General features: G+C 42.4%; 1 protein-coding gene across 3 annotated transcripts in view; it reads right to left on the reverse strand.

The window, feature by feature from the left end:
• Nucleotides 1–1505: 1505 nt before the first annotated feature.
• The window catches only part of LOC109409527 (AT-rich interactive domain-containing protein 4B), a 36449-nt gene continuing 19636 nt past the window's right edge, over nucleotides 1506–18318 (reverse strand). For 2 of the 3 annotated variants that reach the window (XM_029870388.2, XM_029870387.2), the window contains exons 6-9: nucleotides 11095–13345; nucleotides 10895–11035; nucleotides 3649–3789; nucleotides 1506–3577 (exon numbers count right to left, since the gene is read on the reverse strand). In XM_029870388.2, the coding sequence (XP_029726248.2) occupies nucleotides 3393–3577; nucleotides 3649–3789; nucleotides 10895–11035; nucleotides 11095–13345 (2718 nt within the window). In that variant the 3' untranslated portion in view covers nucleotides 1506–3392. The remainder of the gene's footprint in view (nucleotides 3578–3648; nucleotides 3790–10894; nucleotides 11036–11094; nucleotides 13346–18318) is intronic. The other variant, XM_029870389.2, reaches the window with a different exon arrangement.

Genomic DNA, 18318 nt, shown 5'->3' on the forward strand with positions numbered 1-18318 from the left:
AATCACAGTCTTGTGCAATATCATCAACAGAAGGCGCTAGTGTGAAACGTCAAACGCATAGAGAAACGATGCGCGCGCCTCTGGTTGTGAAAGCCACAACTATGGAAATTTAAAATGATCGTTAAAATCGTGGTCGATGGAAATTTCGCAAGTGTTACGTCTGTTTGTCTGTGTAACAGCTGTTGGCATATGACGTCTTATTCTGCAATATTCGCTTTTATCTCGCAGGGTACCTTCTCAATCGAGATCAAAATGACTTAACAATTTCTCCTTCCTTTTGCAGTTCTTAGAATTGTCTTCGAATTAACAGCTGGTCAATGATTTTGACCCTTTCAATCGTATTCCTGAGTACATCACAAGCGTTCTTAGCTGTCCGTTTATCCTCCACATATTCGAGCTGATTGCCCTGGGCAGCGGCTTTCCTCAAAGCCACAACACCGACCGCAGAGAGAAAAACTCGTCAAAACCTCTCTGTGGTGTACTGCTGAGTAAAGCAAGTGCCACTGCCATTGTTGCTGCACCTTTTGGAGTGCGTCCATTCGTATCCGCTATCGGCTATCAACTGAACTGAATCGACGATGCGTAGCGCTTTTTGTATGTTTGCTTTTGTTGTTTATTCTTGTTATCCACCGAGTCGGCCAATCAGGAGGCGCTCTCAAGTGAAGCGTATTTTTCACTTTAATCATTCTCTTCTCTGTCTGATCTGTCGATCTTTACACTGATCTCCCCCTATACGGCGGATCCTTACACCTTACATCATTGGTGTCTGGCCATCCGCTCGTCCAGTAGCTTCTTCTTCTGCTACTTCTCCTCAGCAGTATCTTCTGAAAGATCTGTGACAATAGTTTCCAGACGCTCCAGCAGTTCATTGTCCGCCGCCAACACTTCGATTATGAACTTCCAGTTCTCGAAGTTTTCTCCGCTGAATAGCCAAAGCTTCTCGTCACTAATTTTGAACACATGCGGCGATATGATTCTTCAAATAAATTGGTTGGGAATTTACGCTGGGCCCATAACCTAATGAACTAGGGGCAGAGCGTTTTGAATTAAACGTCTGTGTATAGGTACATAGAAGTTAACAATAGTGTTAACATTTTCAAACTTGTTGAAAGGTTTCTATGCGTTTACTGTTGTGGAGCGGTTGCTCCTATGCTACTTTAATATTTAAACTGACAAAAATGTGTAACTTTTTTTACATTCAAATACATTAACGAAAAAAATGGCAACTTTACTCACCGTTTGTGTGCCAAAGGTTTAGCGATTAACAAGAAATGATAACGTAAATAAAACTGTATTCATCGATACTGCAAAAAAGCAAATAAGATGTGTCCGCTTTCTTCTTTTCTGAAATGCTGATTTGCGATTTCGCTTTGAATTATTAAAACTAAGAAGAAAATCAACTTACCATCGCACCATCACAGCTGCTTGAACAAAGCCAAACAATGTTCGCCGTTTGGGGAGTAGTTTCGGATGTCCTAGAAAAAGGGACAGAAAGAGTCGAAATGTTTAATTTTGCATATACATTCTGTTGATTTTTTTTTATTTAAATAGCCATCTGTGTATTTGTGTGTATGTACTTTTTTTATGAATTGCGTTCCAGAAATTGAAGTTTTTTTTTTTATCAATCGATTATCATTGTAGGTTAAAAGGGATTTTTATCTACGTATGATCTCACTGTTTCCAAATTTTAACAAGGACTTCACTACTACGCCAAAGTAATTACCAAACCGCAGGAATCATAAACAATTGGTGATAGTATAATGAGACTGTTGTGGCTGATTGTGAGCATTGTTTGGAGGTTTCACATATTTCTTTTTCATTATTGATGGGTGAATCAAACCATACCTAGTTGGGGATGTTATTTACATTGGCGTCTCACAACAGACAGATCTTGTTATCAGTTGCCGGTTGCTGTTGCTGGATGACTGTACGGTTGGATTGCTCTCATTTTCAATTTTGCTATAGATGATTACACGGCACAACAAAAAAAGGAGTTTGTTTTCTTTTCAGCTCTAAGTTTTACCCTTCTTCACTAATTTTCTCTAAGGATGAAACAACTGAAAGAGTTTACAGACAATTGCTTGGAGAGATGAACAAATTTCTAACGGATGTAGTTGCGGAACTCTGGAGAAAAACAAAGTTGTAGGAATTGCGAAAATGTGCATAAGCAATTATACAATTCCACACTAACTTTACTAAAAATTCAATAGAGTCTTGTCAAAAATGTTTCCAGGCCTTCTCTTATTAATTGAACTTAAATTCGTACCATAAACTTTGTAAGAAGTTTTATAAAAGCTTTTGGTGGAAATACTCCTAGAATTATATTTATTGTTTTCGCAAATTTCTCAAGGAGCTCTGCCACAAGTTTCTATGGAATTTTTATTGAAAACTCTATCGCAAAACCCTTCTAGCATTTAAATCAGAAATGGCACCAATTCCAGCGGAAACGTAAAACCAGAAACCAGGAGAAGAAGCCATTAAATACAATCAGCATTTTATTGTTTACTGGACTCACTGAACGGAAACATTTCACATTTGTTAGTTTGAGTACACAGTAAAACATAGTATGGAACGAGCTCACCAGAAAGGGCCATAACAGGAGATTTTTTGAAAGTTTTGGTCGAAACCAATCTGAAAAATTAAAATCAAGAGCTGGACAATATTAATGTTGAACCGTGCGTAAATGGATAGGTGGATCTGCTTACTGTCTCTTGTGTTGTATTGAAATTCAAAAACTGTTTACAACACTTTACAACGAACTCTTACACACTAGGTATCATCTGGTGAATACTTAAGTGCTAAAATTGCATGACATGTTGGACACTATAGTAGTTTAGTTGCAGGAAAGAATCTCAAACAAATTGGACGCAGAACATTCATCACTCCAAGGGGGGATTAAAAAAACCTACCTATAAACAATTAACAGATCGCAAACCATCTCTTTCTTGGAGTAAAACTTAATTGTGTAGTGAAATTTACCTAGTTTGTTTCTAGCTTTACAAAGAGCTCACTTTTTCCCAGTCCTGTTCGAAACACAATCATACGAACCAGGAAGCCACCCTCGCCACAAACAGAAACAGCATTCGATGAATGAGGTTCTATAGAAGTTTTCTAACACACTTAATCTGACTTACGATCTAATCACTCTAAAGTTTCACTTTTTTGTATCTGATGCTCTGCGCCGTTTGTGGGGGCTCGCTCCTTGCGGACCTTTCAGCAGAAATCTCATCACACAATCTAATGCTCTGCCTTCTTGCCAAACTACGCTACTAAAATGGGGACTGCTATAAGTTAAACGAGTGTAAATAAAATTCTTCATGAATATGATGCAAATGTGTGTGTGCATGCCTACTGTAGTACTATAGTTACAATAATGCCGGGGGACCTGCCACCTAGCAGGTTCCACCGCCAGCGGCCAGTTTGGCCTGTTTCTTGTTTTCCCGTTCGCGCCTTCGGAGCTTCTTCCGTCGGCGATCTATACTGGCCAGCTCGGCCTTGATCGCGTTGTACGTTTTGCGAAGCTCTTGAATTTTCTTCTTCAGGATGGCTATCCGCTGGGCGCTATTGAGAGCAGGATCTGTGGAAAGATAAAACATTCGTATTTAGTATGCTGGCCTTGCCAAGATTCAAGAAGTCAATCGAACTTACCCAAATTAACGAGGAAATTGTACTGACAGGGTCGGCCGGACTTTCCGCCGGGTGATGCCGAGCTGGATCCTCCGGCAGCCGATGAAATGTGACCTCCCCGGTGGAAGGCCATCGAATCGGAGTTGTCCTCGCTGTCGGTGGCTGGTGACGGCGGAAGCGATGGGATCGTTGCAAAAGATACGTCGGACATGGAATCATCCGAAATGGGTTCGTTGTCATCGTCCATCGGTTGAGGGCCACCACCACGTGGAATCATGTAGATCGATTTGAAACGGCCGGAAGCGGGATAGTGCGAACGGAGATACATGTTAGTACGATAATTTGACTTTGCTGAGCACTAACAGTGTACGGTTGGATTCAGATTGACGGAAGGTAAAATGTTGAGTTTATTTATATAGGGACGAGGTATAGGTAGCCTATAGTGTCGTACCCAGACCATTCATACCTATCAAATGAACTCGGAAAGAACGGGTAAAAAAATTAAATTACAGCCTCGATGGCAGTCTTAAAAAGGTACCTATAAACGTAAATGCTGACTTAAGGTGACGATATGACGAAGCCACACCTCAAATTTTCAAGAGCACAAATCTGAAGAACCGGCTGTCGGTTTGCGCTGAAAACTTGATCGATTGGTCACCACCAGCGAGTAACCAATCGATCAACTTTTCAGCTCAATCAAATAGACGGAGATATTTATCAAACTATTGTTTTTATGCTGTAAAGATGATAATTCCCCTTTGGGCCTGTCCATAAACTACGTAGACTTTTAGGGGGGGGGACGGGGGGGTCTGGCCAAAGTCTACGCTCCATACAAATTTCGAAAATTTTGTATGAACAAAAGTCTACGAGGGGGGAGGGGAGGGGTCTGAGATGGCCGAAAAAAAGTCTACGTAGTTTATGGACAGCGCCTTTCTAAACTTCTACCAAAGAAAATGATGAACAAGATGAAACGTAATGAAATTCTGGCAAACTGAAATTCAAGATATTTGTAGATTAGATCGTATGTATGTATCCCTTAAGGCCATCCGTTATTTTGCAAAAAATTGAAATGTTAAAAGTTCGTTGTTGGAAAATGATCGTTTTAGCTAAGAAATGATCGTGTTAAAATTTGAAGTTCGAATCTCAAAGCAGTGGTCCCTCAAGGGGCCTGAAGTTGTCAAAAATTGCATAGGACTAAAAAACGATGATTTTAGGACTCTAAAGGGCCAAAAATGTGCTCAGAATTACGATATCTCCTCGATTTTATTTTTTTTTAAATTTATTCTTAACCGCTTAACGTAACTTACAGCTCTTATGTTCACTGGAACACTACGAGAGCGATTACAACTCACAGTTGAACTTGCACAGCATCTAAATTAACTCTTTTCTACTATATCGAACCGATCTTTGTGATGCATTCATTTTTCTACTCTGTCCATGGTAGAATGATGAGCACGAAAATGTCGATGTGTGGCTGCAGTTCCTTTTTCAGTCCGGTTGAGGATCCATTATGATATGCCGTTTCGCCGATATCCATCTATCCGGATCCGTTAGAGCTATGATAGCTCAGAAGAGGGTCAAGTGTCAGGCGCTCTCTGAGGGAAGAGCAACTGGCGAAGTGCCGGGGTTGGCATGACCATCAGCTTATGAAGCAAACGGTGACCACTACGCCACGAGCCCCGAGATTAGTTTTTAAGTTATTGTGCAAAATAGGGAAGTTTTCCTTCGGGATCTAAAATAAAATGTTGTATCCAAATATCAAATGGATATACGCTAGTCTCAAAATACCACATGTCAAAAACTTCAATGAGCCCCCTTCTCATTACATTTTATATGACGCCACGATGCACAATGCGAAAAAATAGGTATAAAAGGCGAATAAATTCAATATCTCTGCTCGGAGTGGATGGATTCGAATGAATATTTGACACAAATAGCAAAAACCTCTACAGATAAGGAGGGTGTCATTCCCCGCAAATGGTGGAAATCAGTGTATCGGGTTAGTTTTACCCCACTATCTTTCATTTTTTAGAAAAAATCCTGGAGTGCAAAATAAATTATTTATTTAACTCGTGTTTGTGTAAAAAATTCCTTATTATCGAATGGAGCTGGCTTTTTAAATTGAAATATCTTCAAATAGCCCCGATATCCCCTATTTCTTCGAAATTTTACATGTATCTCCATCCGAGTGGAACACAATCGATAAGAGCAGGACCAACCGTATGTCAAATTGCCGATACTATGTAAGTTTTACACAAATACGAGTTAAATAAGTAATTCTTGTTGCACGCCACTTGGGAATGGATGAGGATGACGCTACGCTGTATCAGTAATGTGGCAACAAACCATTAATAACGTTTTTAAATCTTCAGGTCTTTACCCGTGGAAGTTCTTGGAGGACTTTAAACATCTATGGAAATTAGTTCCTTATAGAAAAATGGTTCATGGACCTGTAGGATAATACAACGTAGGGTAGGGCGGAGCAAGATGAGCACTCTAAGGATCACGTTGAGTTCATTGAAAGTTTACACAATTTTTCAAAGTACCTCTCAGCAGTTCTTTGCTATATCATGTTTTCTATCACCCATAAACATGGGAGGGTGCAAAATTCACAATAAGGATGATTGACCAAACAAAAAAAGATGTTTTATTAGAAGTGTAACATCAATCCATTGATTACGCTTGTAGATCTTAAGGCCTTTACTCGTGGAAGTTCTTGGAGGTCCTAGATCATCTTTGGAAATTATTTCTCTACAGAACTATGCTCCCTGGACCTGTAGGACGCTACACCACAGAGAACAGACATCCTAGCCTGTAGAAAATTTTCTCGAAAGCTGTGTAAGGATTCAATTTTTTTTAGCGTTGGCAACACTAGCGTTAACTATGCGGCAAATGGCTACAGTCAGTGGTGAGAATACATATCTAGATAAGTTTTATATTCACCACCTACAACAGCGTGGGAACTTTGCGATAGCAGCGCCACCACGATGTTGCCACTTGTGTTGCCATTTTAAATGACTGTTAAATTCCTTACACAGTTATGGAACTGGCCTTGGATGTCTGTTCTCTGTGGCTACACTGCATCAGTAATGTGGCGGCAACAAAGCATTGATTACGCTTGCAGATCTTCAGGTCTTTACTCGTGGTAGTTCTTGGAGGGCCTAGAACATCTTTGGAAATTAGTTCCTTACAGAAAAATGGTTCATAGACCTGTAGGATGTTACAACGTATCAGTAATGTAACAACAAACCACTGATTACGCTTGTAGATCTTAAGGCCTTTACTCGAGAGAGTTCTAGATCATCTATGGAAAGTAGTTTTCTACAGAATCATGCTCCATAGATCTGTAGCATGTTGTTCCCTATCAGTCATGTAGGAACGATACATTGAGTACGCTTGTAGATCTTAAGGCCTTAACTCGCCGAAGTTCATGGAAGACCTAGCATATCTTTGGAAATGAATACTCTTCAATACAATGCTCAATGGACCTCTGGGATGTTACAACGCATCGGTAATGTAGCAAGAAACTATTGGCTATGTTTGTAGATCTTCAGGCCTTTACTCGCGGAAGTTCTTGGAGATCAAAATTGGAGGTCATGTTTGAAGATTATTTATTTACAAAACAATGCTCCATAGACCTGTAGGATGTTGCACCGTATCAGTAATTTAACAACAATCAATCGATTACGCTCGTAGATATTAAAACGTTATTCGCGAAAGTTCTTGGGTGTCCTAGAACATCTTTCTCTACACCATCTTGCTACAGGTCCATGGAGCAGTTGTTGGCAGTCTCCCTGATCCTTCGCTTCGTCCGTCCAAACAGCCCTTAACACCCTAAAATATCCTCTGCGAACACGGGGAACACGGGTTCCCGAATTAGCACGGTTTTTACACGGTTTTTTTACACGCTACGTATCCCTCGTGTAAAAAGACCTTAGTGTATTTTCAGGGAAAGTGTGCTCTTTGACCTCTTCTAGCGAGCATAAATTGTGACGATGATAGATGTATAAGGACTGGTTAAGTTAACTTCTTGACAAACTGTTCCAATTATTCCAAGTCCAAGTACATCAATCTGCATTTGATAACTTTTTTGCAATTATTTTCAGTAAAATTAAAAAAGTGACTCGTGAGTGCCTCCACCTGCAAATCATGTGACTCTTACATGGAAAATAGGATTAACGAAAACTATATATGTTTTCAGCCTAAATCGGACCTAAATATTTTTCAGAGTGCAGGTGGTCTCCGGCTTTGTGGACGATATGGTAGCTTGCACAGTTACGTCACCATTATGTTCTTCTCTTTTCCTCGTTTGGCGTCGGTCTATACAGTTTACAAATCGTATGAGAATTCGCTGAGGTTAGGTTTAAGAGCATACCAATAAAATATGATGTCATGTAAATATCTCAGACATGGTAGTACTAGTGAGCATTGAAATTTTATATTTTGAAGGAATCCCCGGAGGAATTTTGGAGGAATTAAATTATCCAACAAATAGGAAGTATTGGTATTGTTATCAGTATGTTAATATATTGTGTAATGACATATTGTATCAAAACCTTCACCTGACGGGGAAGAATCGATGTAGTTTGAAACAACTCACACGTTTGTTGAATTTCAAACTAAACCATTAGTAATTTTGAATTGAAAATTTGTTGCATTAAACCAGAAATTGTCGGTTCAAACAAACTGGCAGGTCGGTTGCATTTACTTTTAGAAATTATAACAAAACAACAAACATACAGGGGATAGACAAAATGATCGGGACAGGCAAAATTTTTACTTTTCAAAAAATGTTCAACTAGCTGTAACTTTTCAAAAAGTGCATCGAATATTCTCAAATTTTTACTGTAAGTTCATCAACTAGTTGTGTATCAGTGGTCAAAATTTGGGAAAGATCGGGCCATTTTCCACGAAGTTATAACGATTCTTGAAAAAGGTAAAATTATCCGATAGCCAACTTTGAGCTATTATATCTCCAGATTTAATGAACCGATTGCAATGAAATTTTGACCATTTATGACTTATATAATGAACTCTAAAAAACATTTAACTTAACTAGAAATTTTTAACAAGAGAAAAAGTTATAGCGATTTTATTTTCTTCACGATTTTTTAGCAAATTGGTCTATTTTTAATATGTATTCCATTACTTTTTCAATTTGTTGGCGGCAATGTTGTTACTTTTTTTTCAAACACATTTATATATAAGTCAATTAGAGGGGAATTAAATGAACTATGATTTGCATCTTGAATTTTGATACGATGTTGAAGTTTTGGACATTTTTGTGTTTTATTAGAAAAAAAAATCTAATCGCAATAATTTTCTTCCGTGTTAAGAATTTTAAGTTTAGTTAACGGTTTTTCATAGTTCATTATATAAGTCATAAATGGTCAAAATTTCATTGCATTCGGTTCATTGAATCCGAAGATATAACAGCTCAAAGTTGGCTATCGGATAATTTTACCTTTTCCAATAATCTTTATAACTTCGTGGAGAATAGCCCGATTTTTCTCAAATTTTGACCACTGATACACAACTAGTTGATGAACTTACTGTAAAAATTTGAGAATATTTGATGCACTTTTTGAAAAGTTACAGCTAGTTGAACATTTTTTGAAAAGTGAAAATTTTGCCTGTCCCGATCATTTTGTCTATCCCCTGTAATCGGTTGTTCTGAACCAAGTATTTGTTATTTTTAACTAACATGTCAGTTTGCATTTACTTAAGTTCGGGTTATTTCGATGCCGATAACAAATCAAAATATAAGCTTGATTCAACAAACTCGGCAGTAGAATCAAACCAATCTTCTATTTGAAGAAAAAACAACAACCAATTTAGTTTGTAAGTAAACCGTAGTCTATGTTTGTTTGATTTTCCGCCATCACAAAGTCGACAAGTATATAAAACTGTTTAGTTCCGCGTGTTAGTGTTTATTTTTGACGGACAACTGATTTTTAACTGGACTTTGGCCCAGTTATCGAGCGCCCAGTTAAAAAGCAGTCCAGTTAAACAGCAGTCAGTTATCGAGCGGATGCTGTAAGTGGAATATATTTTGCTTGATGTAGTAATTAAATCTAAATCTGTATCTGCTTTTCAGCGTTCCTTCGTAAGACCAGTTATCGGTGAAATCCGGCCCAAATTCATCGTTTAGAGGACCCCAATCACAGCGTCAAATGAAACCAAAAGCTGCTCTTCACTGGGCGACGCCTATGAAAATAACGGGGGCCATGATATTTTGCGGTCTTTTCAAGAAACTACTTCGTTCTATCAAACCTTAATGTGCGATACCATGGAAACCTCGATGGAGACACCGCATCGAGAGTATAATTGCCATTCTTAGTGTTAGAAATTGATTCTGTGTTTGGTTTGCAAAAATAAAAGATGCTTCAAATAATTAGTTTATTCAATTTGCCAAGAAATTTGTGCAATAATAGTTTTAATGATTTCAGGAATAACAAAGGAGGGGTGAGGGGGGCTGGTTTGAATAAAGGGGTTTGTTATTTCAACCAATTATTTGGTTTGTTTTAAAATGAACGTTAGAGTTGAACTACAATGTGTTCAAAACAAACTGTAGAGGGCAGTTGAAAACAACAAACAAAATGTTTGTTTTCCTGTTTGTCAAAATGAAACATCCGACGGATGGTTATTCTCAACCGGACGTTTGTACAATTTAGCCGCCAAACTGCCAGATAAACAACTTAAAGTTTTGGTTAGAAACAACTGCCCCAGGCAGTAAAATCAATCCAACATTTTGTTTGTGCCAAATTTAACCCGATAATCCAGTTGAATTGAACTGAAATTTGTTTGTATTTGCCAACTAGCTGTCCCGGCAAACTTTGTCTTGCCAATTTGCGGTGGTTTGACAACTGCTGAGGTCATCGCAGCAACGCACTCTAGATTGATTTCGTTTCAATCAGGCTGAAGTTCTTCCCGGCTCATAAAAAATCAGTATTTTCTCAATTTTCATACTTTTTTAAATGATTTTCGTAACTTTTTATGCATATTAACACAGCCACCATGAATACGAATCAAACCAAGCAAGATTCATCCTGATCGGTTCAGCCGTTCCCGAGTTTTGTTGCCTCAAAGGAACTTCAAACTCATTTTATATAAAGAAGATAGATAGATGGATATAGATATAGATAGATAGATAGATTATTTTTCCAATAGGAAAGTCAGCCAGCTATCTGACCGAAAATTCAAAAAAAAAATCTCACTTGTGAATCCACACCGTTCATCTGTCTTCAATTCACAGATAGTTACTTACCGTTGTTGCCCATAGACCGGTGACTTCCCCGACCGTAACTACTACTGCTGCAACCCGTCGTTCTCCTCCGCTTATTGGTCGGCTCCTCGCTGGTTTTCCGTTGTCTCCTCTTTTTGGCGGGCGATACTTCCGGTTCTTGATCTGGGAAAGGCATAGGAATATAACCACGGTAATCAAAACAATTCCCTACGTTTCCTTACTTTCATCCTGACTGATGGAATCGCGTGGTGAACTGTTGGGTGTATCGGTTGCGGTTGTGTCGGCTGCCGTTGATTTCCTGCCGGCCGGTGTCGTCATCGCCAGGGGATCCGTCGTCGGTTCCAGGTCCATCGGCACGGGTTTCAGATCGGACGCGATGTTTTGCGGGGAAAGGAAGGAAGTGACCGCTTCGGCGTATACCTTGGTGGATTCCTTTTGGGCGCTGGCCGACGAGACTCCACAGACCGGAGCCGGCGAACCGGGAATGGTTTCCTCGCAGATAAGCATCGAGAGGGACTCGCTGTTGCTGCTGCTGGATTGCTGTTTGTCTGTGGTGGTGGTTGCCCCTGGGGCCGTCATGGTGGTAGGCGAAGTCATCGGCGACTCTGAAAGGGGAGCTGCGAGTGAAGGATTCGGTTGAGTGGGGTGTGATGACGGTTGCTGCTGGAGCAGAAGTTCCTCGCGCCGGAGCCGATCCAACTCGTTCTGCGCGAAGGAATCGTGATCTTTGATCTTAAGGAAACTGTGCGAACCCATGCCGGCGCTGCCACATTTGACGACCGTGTTGAGCTCGCTTTGGATGATCGTTTCGAGAATACTTGGCTGCTTACCCTTCTTGCTGTCGACGAGACCGTAAAGTGGCGGAACTTCCTCTTTGACGTCCTGATGATGATGATGATGATGGTGGTGAGGTTCGGTTTTGTAGATGAGCTTTTCTTTGCAGGCCACGGCGGCCACCGCAGCGGCCGAAGCTGCCGAGTGCATTTCGACGTGAGACATCGGCATGGGGGGCTTTTCTTCGACCTCCACCTTGATCAGCTTCTCGAAGTCGGTCTGCTGTGGGATGGGGTCGATGGCCTCCGGGTCTTCGATTACCAGACGGTGCTCGGAATCGTTGCTGTCCGTACTGTCCTCGTCGTGGTGGGTGAAGCGCGAGGATTCCGCCTGGACCAGATTAGATGTTTCCAGCTTTTTGATGGATTCGGTGAGATCTTGACTCTTGGTGCAGGTGGTTGGTGGAAGGATATCCGTATTGCTGGTAAACATTGGCGGGGCCTTGGCGCATACAATGGGAATTGATGCTGGTTTTACCAGTTCAACTTCTTTTTTGAGCATTATCGTAGGAATTTCGATCTTGGGTGGTTGGGTGTGAAGTGGTTTCATCGAAATTGTAGATGCAAAGCTGGACATTTCCAGTTTTGCTGGAGTTATTACCACCGTTGGAGCACTGCTCACTGGTTCAACGGGCATCAGTGAAGGATGTTTATGATGAACCGTTGGCGGTATGCTGTATTTGGGGAAATCGGATTTCACGGAACTGCAGTGGACCTGAGGTTGCTGGCCTAGGGCCTTCAAAACCTTATCGGCAATCGACGGAGGTTTCTCCGTTTTGGGAGTATCGAAATCGAAGTTCATATCATTGAAATACTTCTTGCAATTTTCCAACGTAGGTTCTTCCTTGACTTTTTCTTCCAATTTTGAAGGACTCTTGACAATTTCACTAAAAGATGGCTCCGGTCCTGTCGGAGACATGACCGGGGTAAATATTCCCTTCGTAACTGCAGCCAGTTTGCTGGCATCCGGTTTGTGGTCTTCCTCAATAACCGGTTTTTCATCTCGATGCGAGACAGTCGGAAGATTAGGAGACTTCTTAAACACATCAAACGTGTGCGGGTCTTTTTGCATGGAAAATCCAGCGAAATGTGGAGACGATTTCTCCGGCGTTACCATAATGGCGCTGAACGTCGCAACTGCTCCCTCCAACTCGTTATTAAGAAGGAGTTTTTCCTTCTCCAGATCTCGTTCCTTTTCCCGCCTAACCAGCTTGAGCTTATCCGTTTCTTTCATCGGCGAAATCTTTTTGACTTTCTTTTCAGCTAACCCAACTAGTTCCGGTTTTCTCACCAAACCCTTCTTACCCACGGTCTTCTTCTCCTCGGATGCCGCAGCCATCGAGCTGACCACCTCCGCCGGTGGAACGTCCGACACATGCTTTCTCGGAGTCGTTCCACCTACAGTACTGCTGCTACTGCTGCTGATGGTTGTAGTCGTCGTCTTTTCCGGAACGTCGAACTCAACATCCTTGAATTCGTACACGTCGGAAATGTTCTTCTCGATCTTGGTGGCGGTCGATTCGAAAATCGACTTGATCGACAAGGCTTCTTTGCTTAGAAGTTTGTTCTGGGCCGGGGTCAGCGTAGACGAGGACAGTTTCTTCTCTGTGGAAAGTACGGACGGCTGGAAGCGATCGGACTGTGAAATAGTAGCGGGTTCGGTTATTAGAATATGATTGAAAGGTGGCTTCGATTCTAATTCAAAATGAAATTGTATAAGAACTTCACAATACAGTTAGAAACGAAAGTGTCGTTCGTATCAGTAGCATATTAGGTATGGATACTTCTCAAAACACAACATTTAAAATTTAATTGTTTAAATTGCGAGGTCAAACTTTACAGATTGCACTACCCATAAACAAGTTGTTGAATTTCGTGCCTGGCAGATGAATGGCAACGACAATCGTATTCTTAACTATGTAGGTAGAATTTTTAACTACGTGGGTTCTACCAGCAAATTAATACTCATACCCAGCCCCAGGTATTTGTAAACCATACCTTTCTACAAGCAAATAATGTCGCCTTCAATAGTGAAGTAGGTTGCAACTCAACTTTTCTTCAAACGAATCGTGCTATACAGGGGCTGCTGGAAAGCAAAATTTAAATTCTACCCATCATCACACCAAGAGCGTAGCCAGCTTTTCGGTCAGGGGAGGACCAGCACCCTTAGCAAATTTGTTCCTACTAGCTTTTATAACTAAACGCAACAGGATGATTAATATAACATTATATTCTAAAAGCTTCATTTGATTTAACCCTTCATCAATCACGCTGTTGTATTTTGTACAATACGTTGAAAAAGTCATCGCCTGTTCTACACAAATCAACGTGGTGTTGGTAGCGGTTGCAAATTTCTGGATGATTTAGGATTTTTATTTTGCTCGTGCATTATTTCTTCTGGACCTCAGATTTTTTTGTTAATATCTACAAAATATTCGTAAGTAATAATAGCTGAATCTTTTGGAAATTATGAACTTAGTCCTCAACCCAGAATGATTTTCTTCAACATTTTAATCCAATAGAACATAATTGGAACCCGTTCAAAGACTTTTTCAAAATGTCTACATAATGTCTTGAGTCTTCCATGACTAATAGTTCTTTTATTAATTAATCATCCAATTTGTCTATGCTTATTAGTAATCTTATAATGAACTGGAACTCTATTCCTCTAAAAGTAAACCTTTTCAGTTGAATTGTCCCGAATACATCCTTGCCGGAATCTCCCTAAAGATGGTTTTATATGCTCATATACTGCATATACTCATCTCAGAGCAAAATCCTATAAAAATGTCAATTGACGTATTCCCGGAAGGATCCTTGGAAGAATTTTCGAATGTGTTCTCGTAGAAGCCTTGGAACTATTATTGCAGATAACTCTCGAGTTATTCATGTGAGAATTCCTGAAGGGAATAGCTGGAAAAAATCTTGTACAATTTCCTGCGGCTATTCCCGGAAAAAAAAACTCTCAAATAATGAAATTAAAAAAAAAACCTGGAATTTCAAAAAAGAAATGTTTGGAAGAATGTAATTCTAAAGAGGTATTCCTAGAATAATTTCTGGTGCATTTCCTAGAGAAATTCCAGGAGGAATCCCTGGGTGAATTCCTGAAGGATTCTCTGGAGAAATGTCTAAAAGCACTTTTAGCATGTAAGTACTTATATGTTAAAAGTAAGTCACAGTGACTTCTGCGCAACCAAAACCTGCGCTGCCGCACGGTGTCAAAATTTCAATTATTATCGAACTTTCATGTATCTCGGATGGGGGTGGAAGCTCAGGTAAAATATTATCTCCTGGGCGCCCATTAAAAACACCACCCCCGGCGAAGACTGGCGCTCGAGCCTAGCTATTTAGCACTGTAGTTGGAGGAAATGCCAATGCAGAACCCGTAGCTTCCGGGAAGGTAAGCCCGGCTCCCTGGGTTAGTGGGTTGGTGTCAGGCCCTGCGAGCCAGCCGTAAAAAAGACTAGCACCGGAAAATCAACAAGAGAAGAATGCGAACCGATACCAATGGCGACGACCACAGCGCCGAAAAGGGACTTGCCATTGGAAGCTCGGTACGTGGAACTGCAGATCTCTCAACTTCATCGGGAGCACCCGCATACTCGCCGATATACTGAAGGACCGCGGGTTCGGAATCGTAGCGCTGCAGGAGGTGTGTTGGACAGGATCTATGGTGCGAACGTTTAGAGGTAATCATACCATCTACCAGAGTTGCGGCAACACACGTGAGCTGGGAACAGCTTTTATAGTGATGGGCGACATGCAGAGGCGCGTGATCGGTTGGTGGCCGATCGACGAACGAATGTGCAGGTTGAGGATCAAGGGCCGATTCTTCAACATTAGCATAATAAACGTGCACAGCCCTCACTCCGGAAGCACTGATGATGACAAAGACGCATTTTACGCGCAGCTCGAACGCGAGTACGACCGCTGCCCAAACCACGACGTCAAGATCATCATAGGGGATCTAAACGCTCAGGTAGGCCAGGAGGAGGAATTCAGACCGACGATTGGAAAGTTCAGCGCCCACCAGCTGACGAACGAAAATGGCCTACGCCTCATCGATTTCGCCGCCTCCAAGAACATGGCCATTCGTAGCACCTTCTTCCAGCACAGCCTCCCGTATCGTTACACCTGGAGATCACCACAACAAACGGAATCGCAAATCGACCACGTTCTGATTGATGGACGGCACTTCTCCGACATTATCGACGTCACGACACGATAGGTCCGCTAATATCGACTCTGATCACTACCTGGTGATGGTTAAACTGCGCCCAAAACTCTCCGTTATTAACAATGTACATTACCGGCGGCCTCCCCGGTACGATCTAGAGCGACTGAAGCAACCGGATGTCGCCACCGCATACGCGCAGAATCTCGAGGCAGCGTTGCCGGACGAGGGTGTGCTCGATGTGGCCCCTCTAGAGGACTGCTGGAGTACAGTCAAAGCAGCCATCAACAACGCAGCCGAGAGCACTATCGGGTACGTAGAACGGAGTCGACGAAACGATTGGTTCGACGAGAAGTGCAGAGCGGTTCTGGAGGAGAAGGATGCAGCGCGGGCGGTAATGCTGCAGCATGGAACCCGACAGAATGTGGAGCGATACAGACAGAAGCGGAAGCAGCAGACCCGTCTCTTCCGGAAGAAAAGCGCCGCCTGGAAGAAGCGGAGTGCGAGGAAATGGAACTGCTGTGCCGTTCACAGGAAACACGCAAGTTCTACCAGAAGCTCAACGCATCCCGCAAAGGCTACGTGCCGCAAGCCGAAATATGCAGGGATAAGGAAGGGAGCCTCCTGACGGACAAACGTGAGGTGATCGAAAGGTGGAAGCAGCACTTCGACGAGCACCTGAATGGCGAAGAGAATGTAGGCACGGAGGACCAAGGCAGCGGAGGAAATGACTATGTTGGTGCAGCAGAGGACGGGAACGAACCAACTCCCACGCTGAGGGAAGTTAAGGATGCCATCCATCAGCTCAAAAACAACAAAGCGGCTGGTAAGGACGGTATCGCAGCAGAACTCATCAAGATGGGTCCGGAAAAGTTGGCCACTTGTCTGCACCAGTTAGTAGTCAAGATCTGGGAAACTGAACAGCTACCGGAGGAGTGGAAGGAAGGGATAATCTGTCCCATCCACAAGAAAGGCGACTAATTAATGTGTGAGAACTTTCGAGCGATCACCGTTTTGAATGCCGCCTACAAAGTGCTATCCCAGATCATCTTCCGTCGTCTTTCACCTAAAGTAAATGAGTTCGTGGGAAGTTACCAAGCCGGTTTCATCGACGGCCGGTCGACAACGGACCAGATCTTCACCGTACGGCAAATCCTCCAGAAATGCCGTGAATACCAGGTCCCAACGCATCACCTGTTCATCGACTTCAAAGCGGCATACGACAGTATCGACCGCACAGAGCTATGGAAAATCATGGACGAGAACAGCTTTCCCGGGAAGCTGACTAGACTGATAAGAGCAACGATGGACGGTGTACAGAACAGCGTAAGGATTTCGAGTGAGCTATCCAGTTCATTTGAATCTCGACGGGGACTACGACAAGGTGATGGACTTTCCTGCCTACTATTCAACATCGCCCTGGAAGGTGTTATGCGACGAGCCGGGCTCAACAGCCGGGGTACGATCTTCACGAAATCCAGCCAATTTGTCTGTTTTGCGGATGACATGGATATTATTGCCAGAACATTTGGAACGGTGGCAGAACAGTACACCCACCTGAAACGTGAAGCAGCAAAGGTCGGACTGGTGGTGAATGCGGCTAAGACAAAGTACATGCTGGTAGGTGGGACTGAGCGAGACAGGACAAGCCTTGGCAGCAATGTTACGATAGACGGGGATACTTTCGAGGTGGTAGAAGAATTCGTCTACCTCGGTTCCTTGCTAACGGCTGACAATAACGTGAGCCGTGAAATACGAAGGCGCATCATCAGTGGAAGTCGTGCCTACTATGGGTTCCAGAAGAAACTGCGGTCAAAAAAGATTCACCCCCGCACCAAATGTACCATGTACAAGACGTTAATAAGACCGGTGGTTCTCTACGGACACGAGACATGGACGATGCTCGAGGAGGACCTGCAAGCACTCGGAGTTTTCGAGCGACTCGTGCTAAGGACGATCTTCGGCGGTGTGCAGGAGAACGGTGTGTGGCGGAGAAGGATGAACCACGAGCTCGCTGCACTTTACGGCGAACACAGTATCCAGCAAGTGGCCAAAGCTGGAAGGATACGGTGGGCAGGGCATGTTGCAAGAATGCCGGACAACAACCCTGCAAAGTTGGTGTTTGCTAACCATCCGGTTGGTACAAGAAGGCGTGGAGCGCAGAGAGCACGATGGGCGGACCAGGTGGAGCGTGATCTGGCGAGTGTTGGGCGTGACCGACGTTGGAGAGCTGCAGCTGCAAATCGAGTATTATGGCGGCAAATTGTTGATTCAGTATTATCATGAATTTGATGTGAACTAAATAAATGAAAAAAATGAATGTATCTCGGATCTCGTGACTTGGAAGAATGCTTGGAGAACTTGAAGGATTTCTGAAATTTCTGAAGTAACTCCTGAATGAATTTTTGAAGAGAACCTGAGAGGAGCTTCAGAAGAAA

Source organism: Aedes albopictus, chromosome 2, assembly GCF_035046485.1.
Source record: "Aedes albopictus strain Foshan chromosome 2, AalbF5, whole genome shotgun sequence".
NCBI classification, from domain to species: domain Eukaryota; kingdom Metazoa; phylum Arthropoda; class Insecta; order Diptera; family Culicidae; genus Aedes; species Aedes albopictus.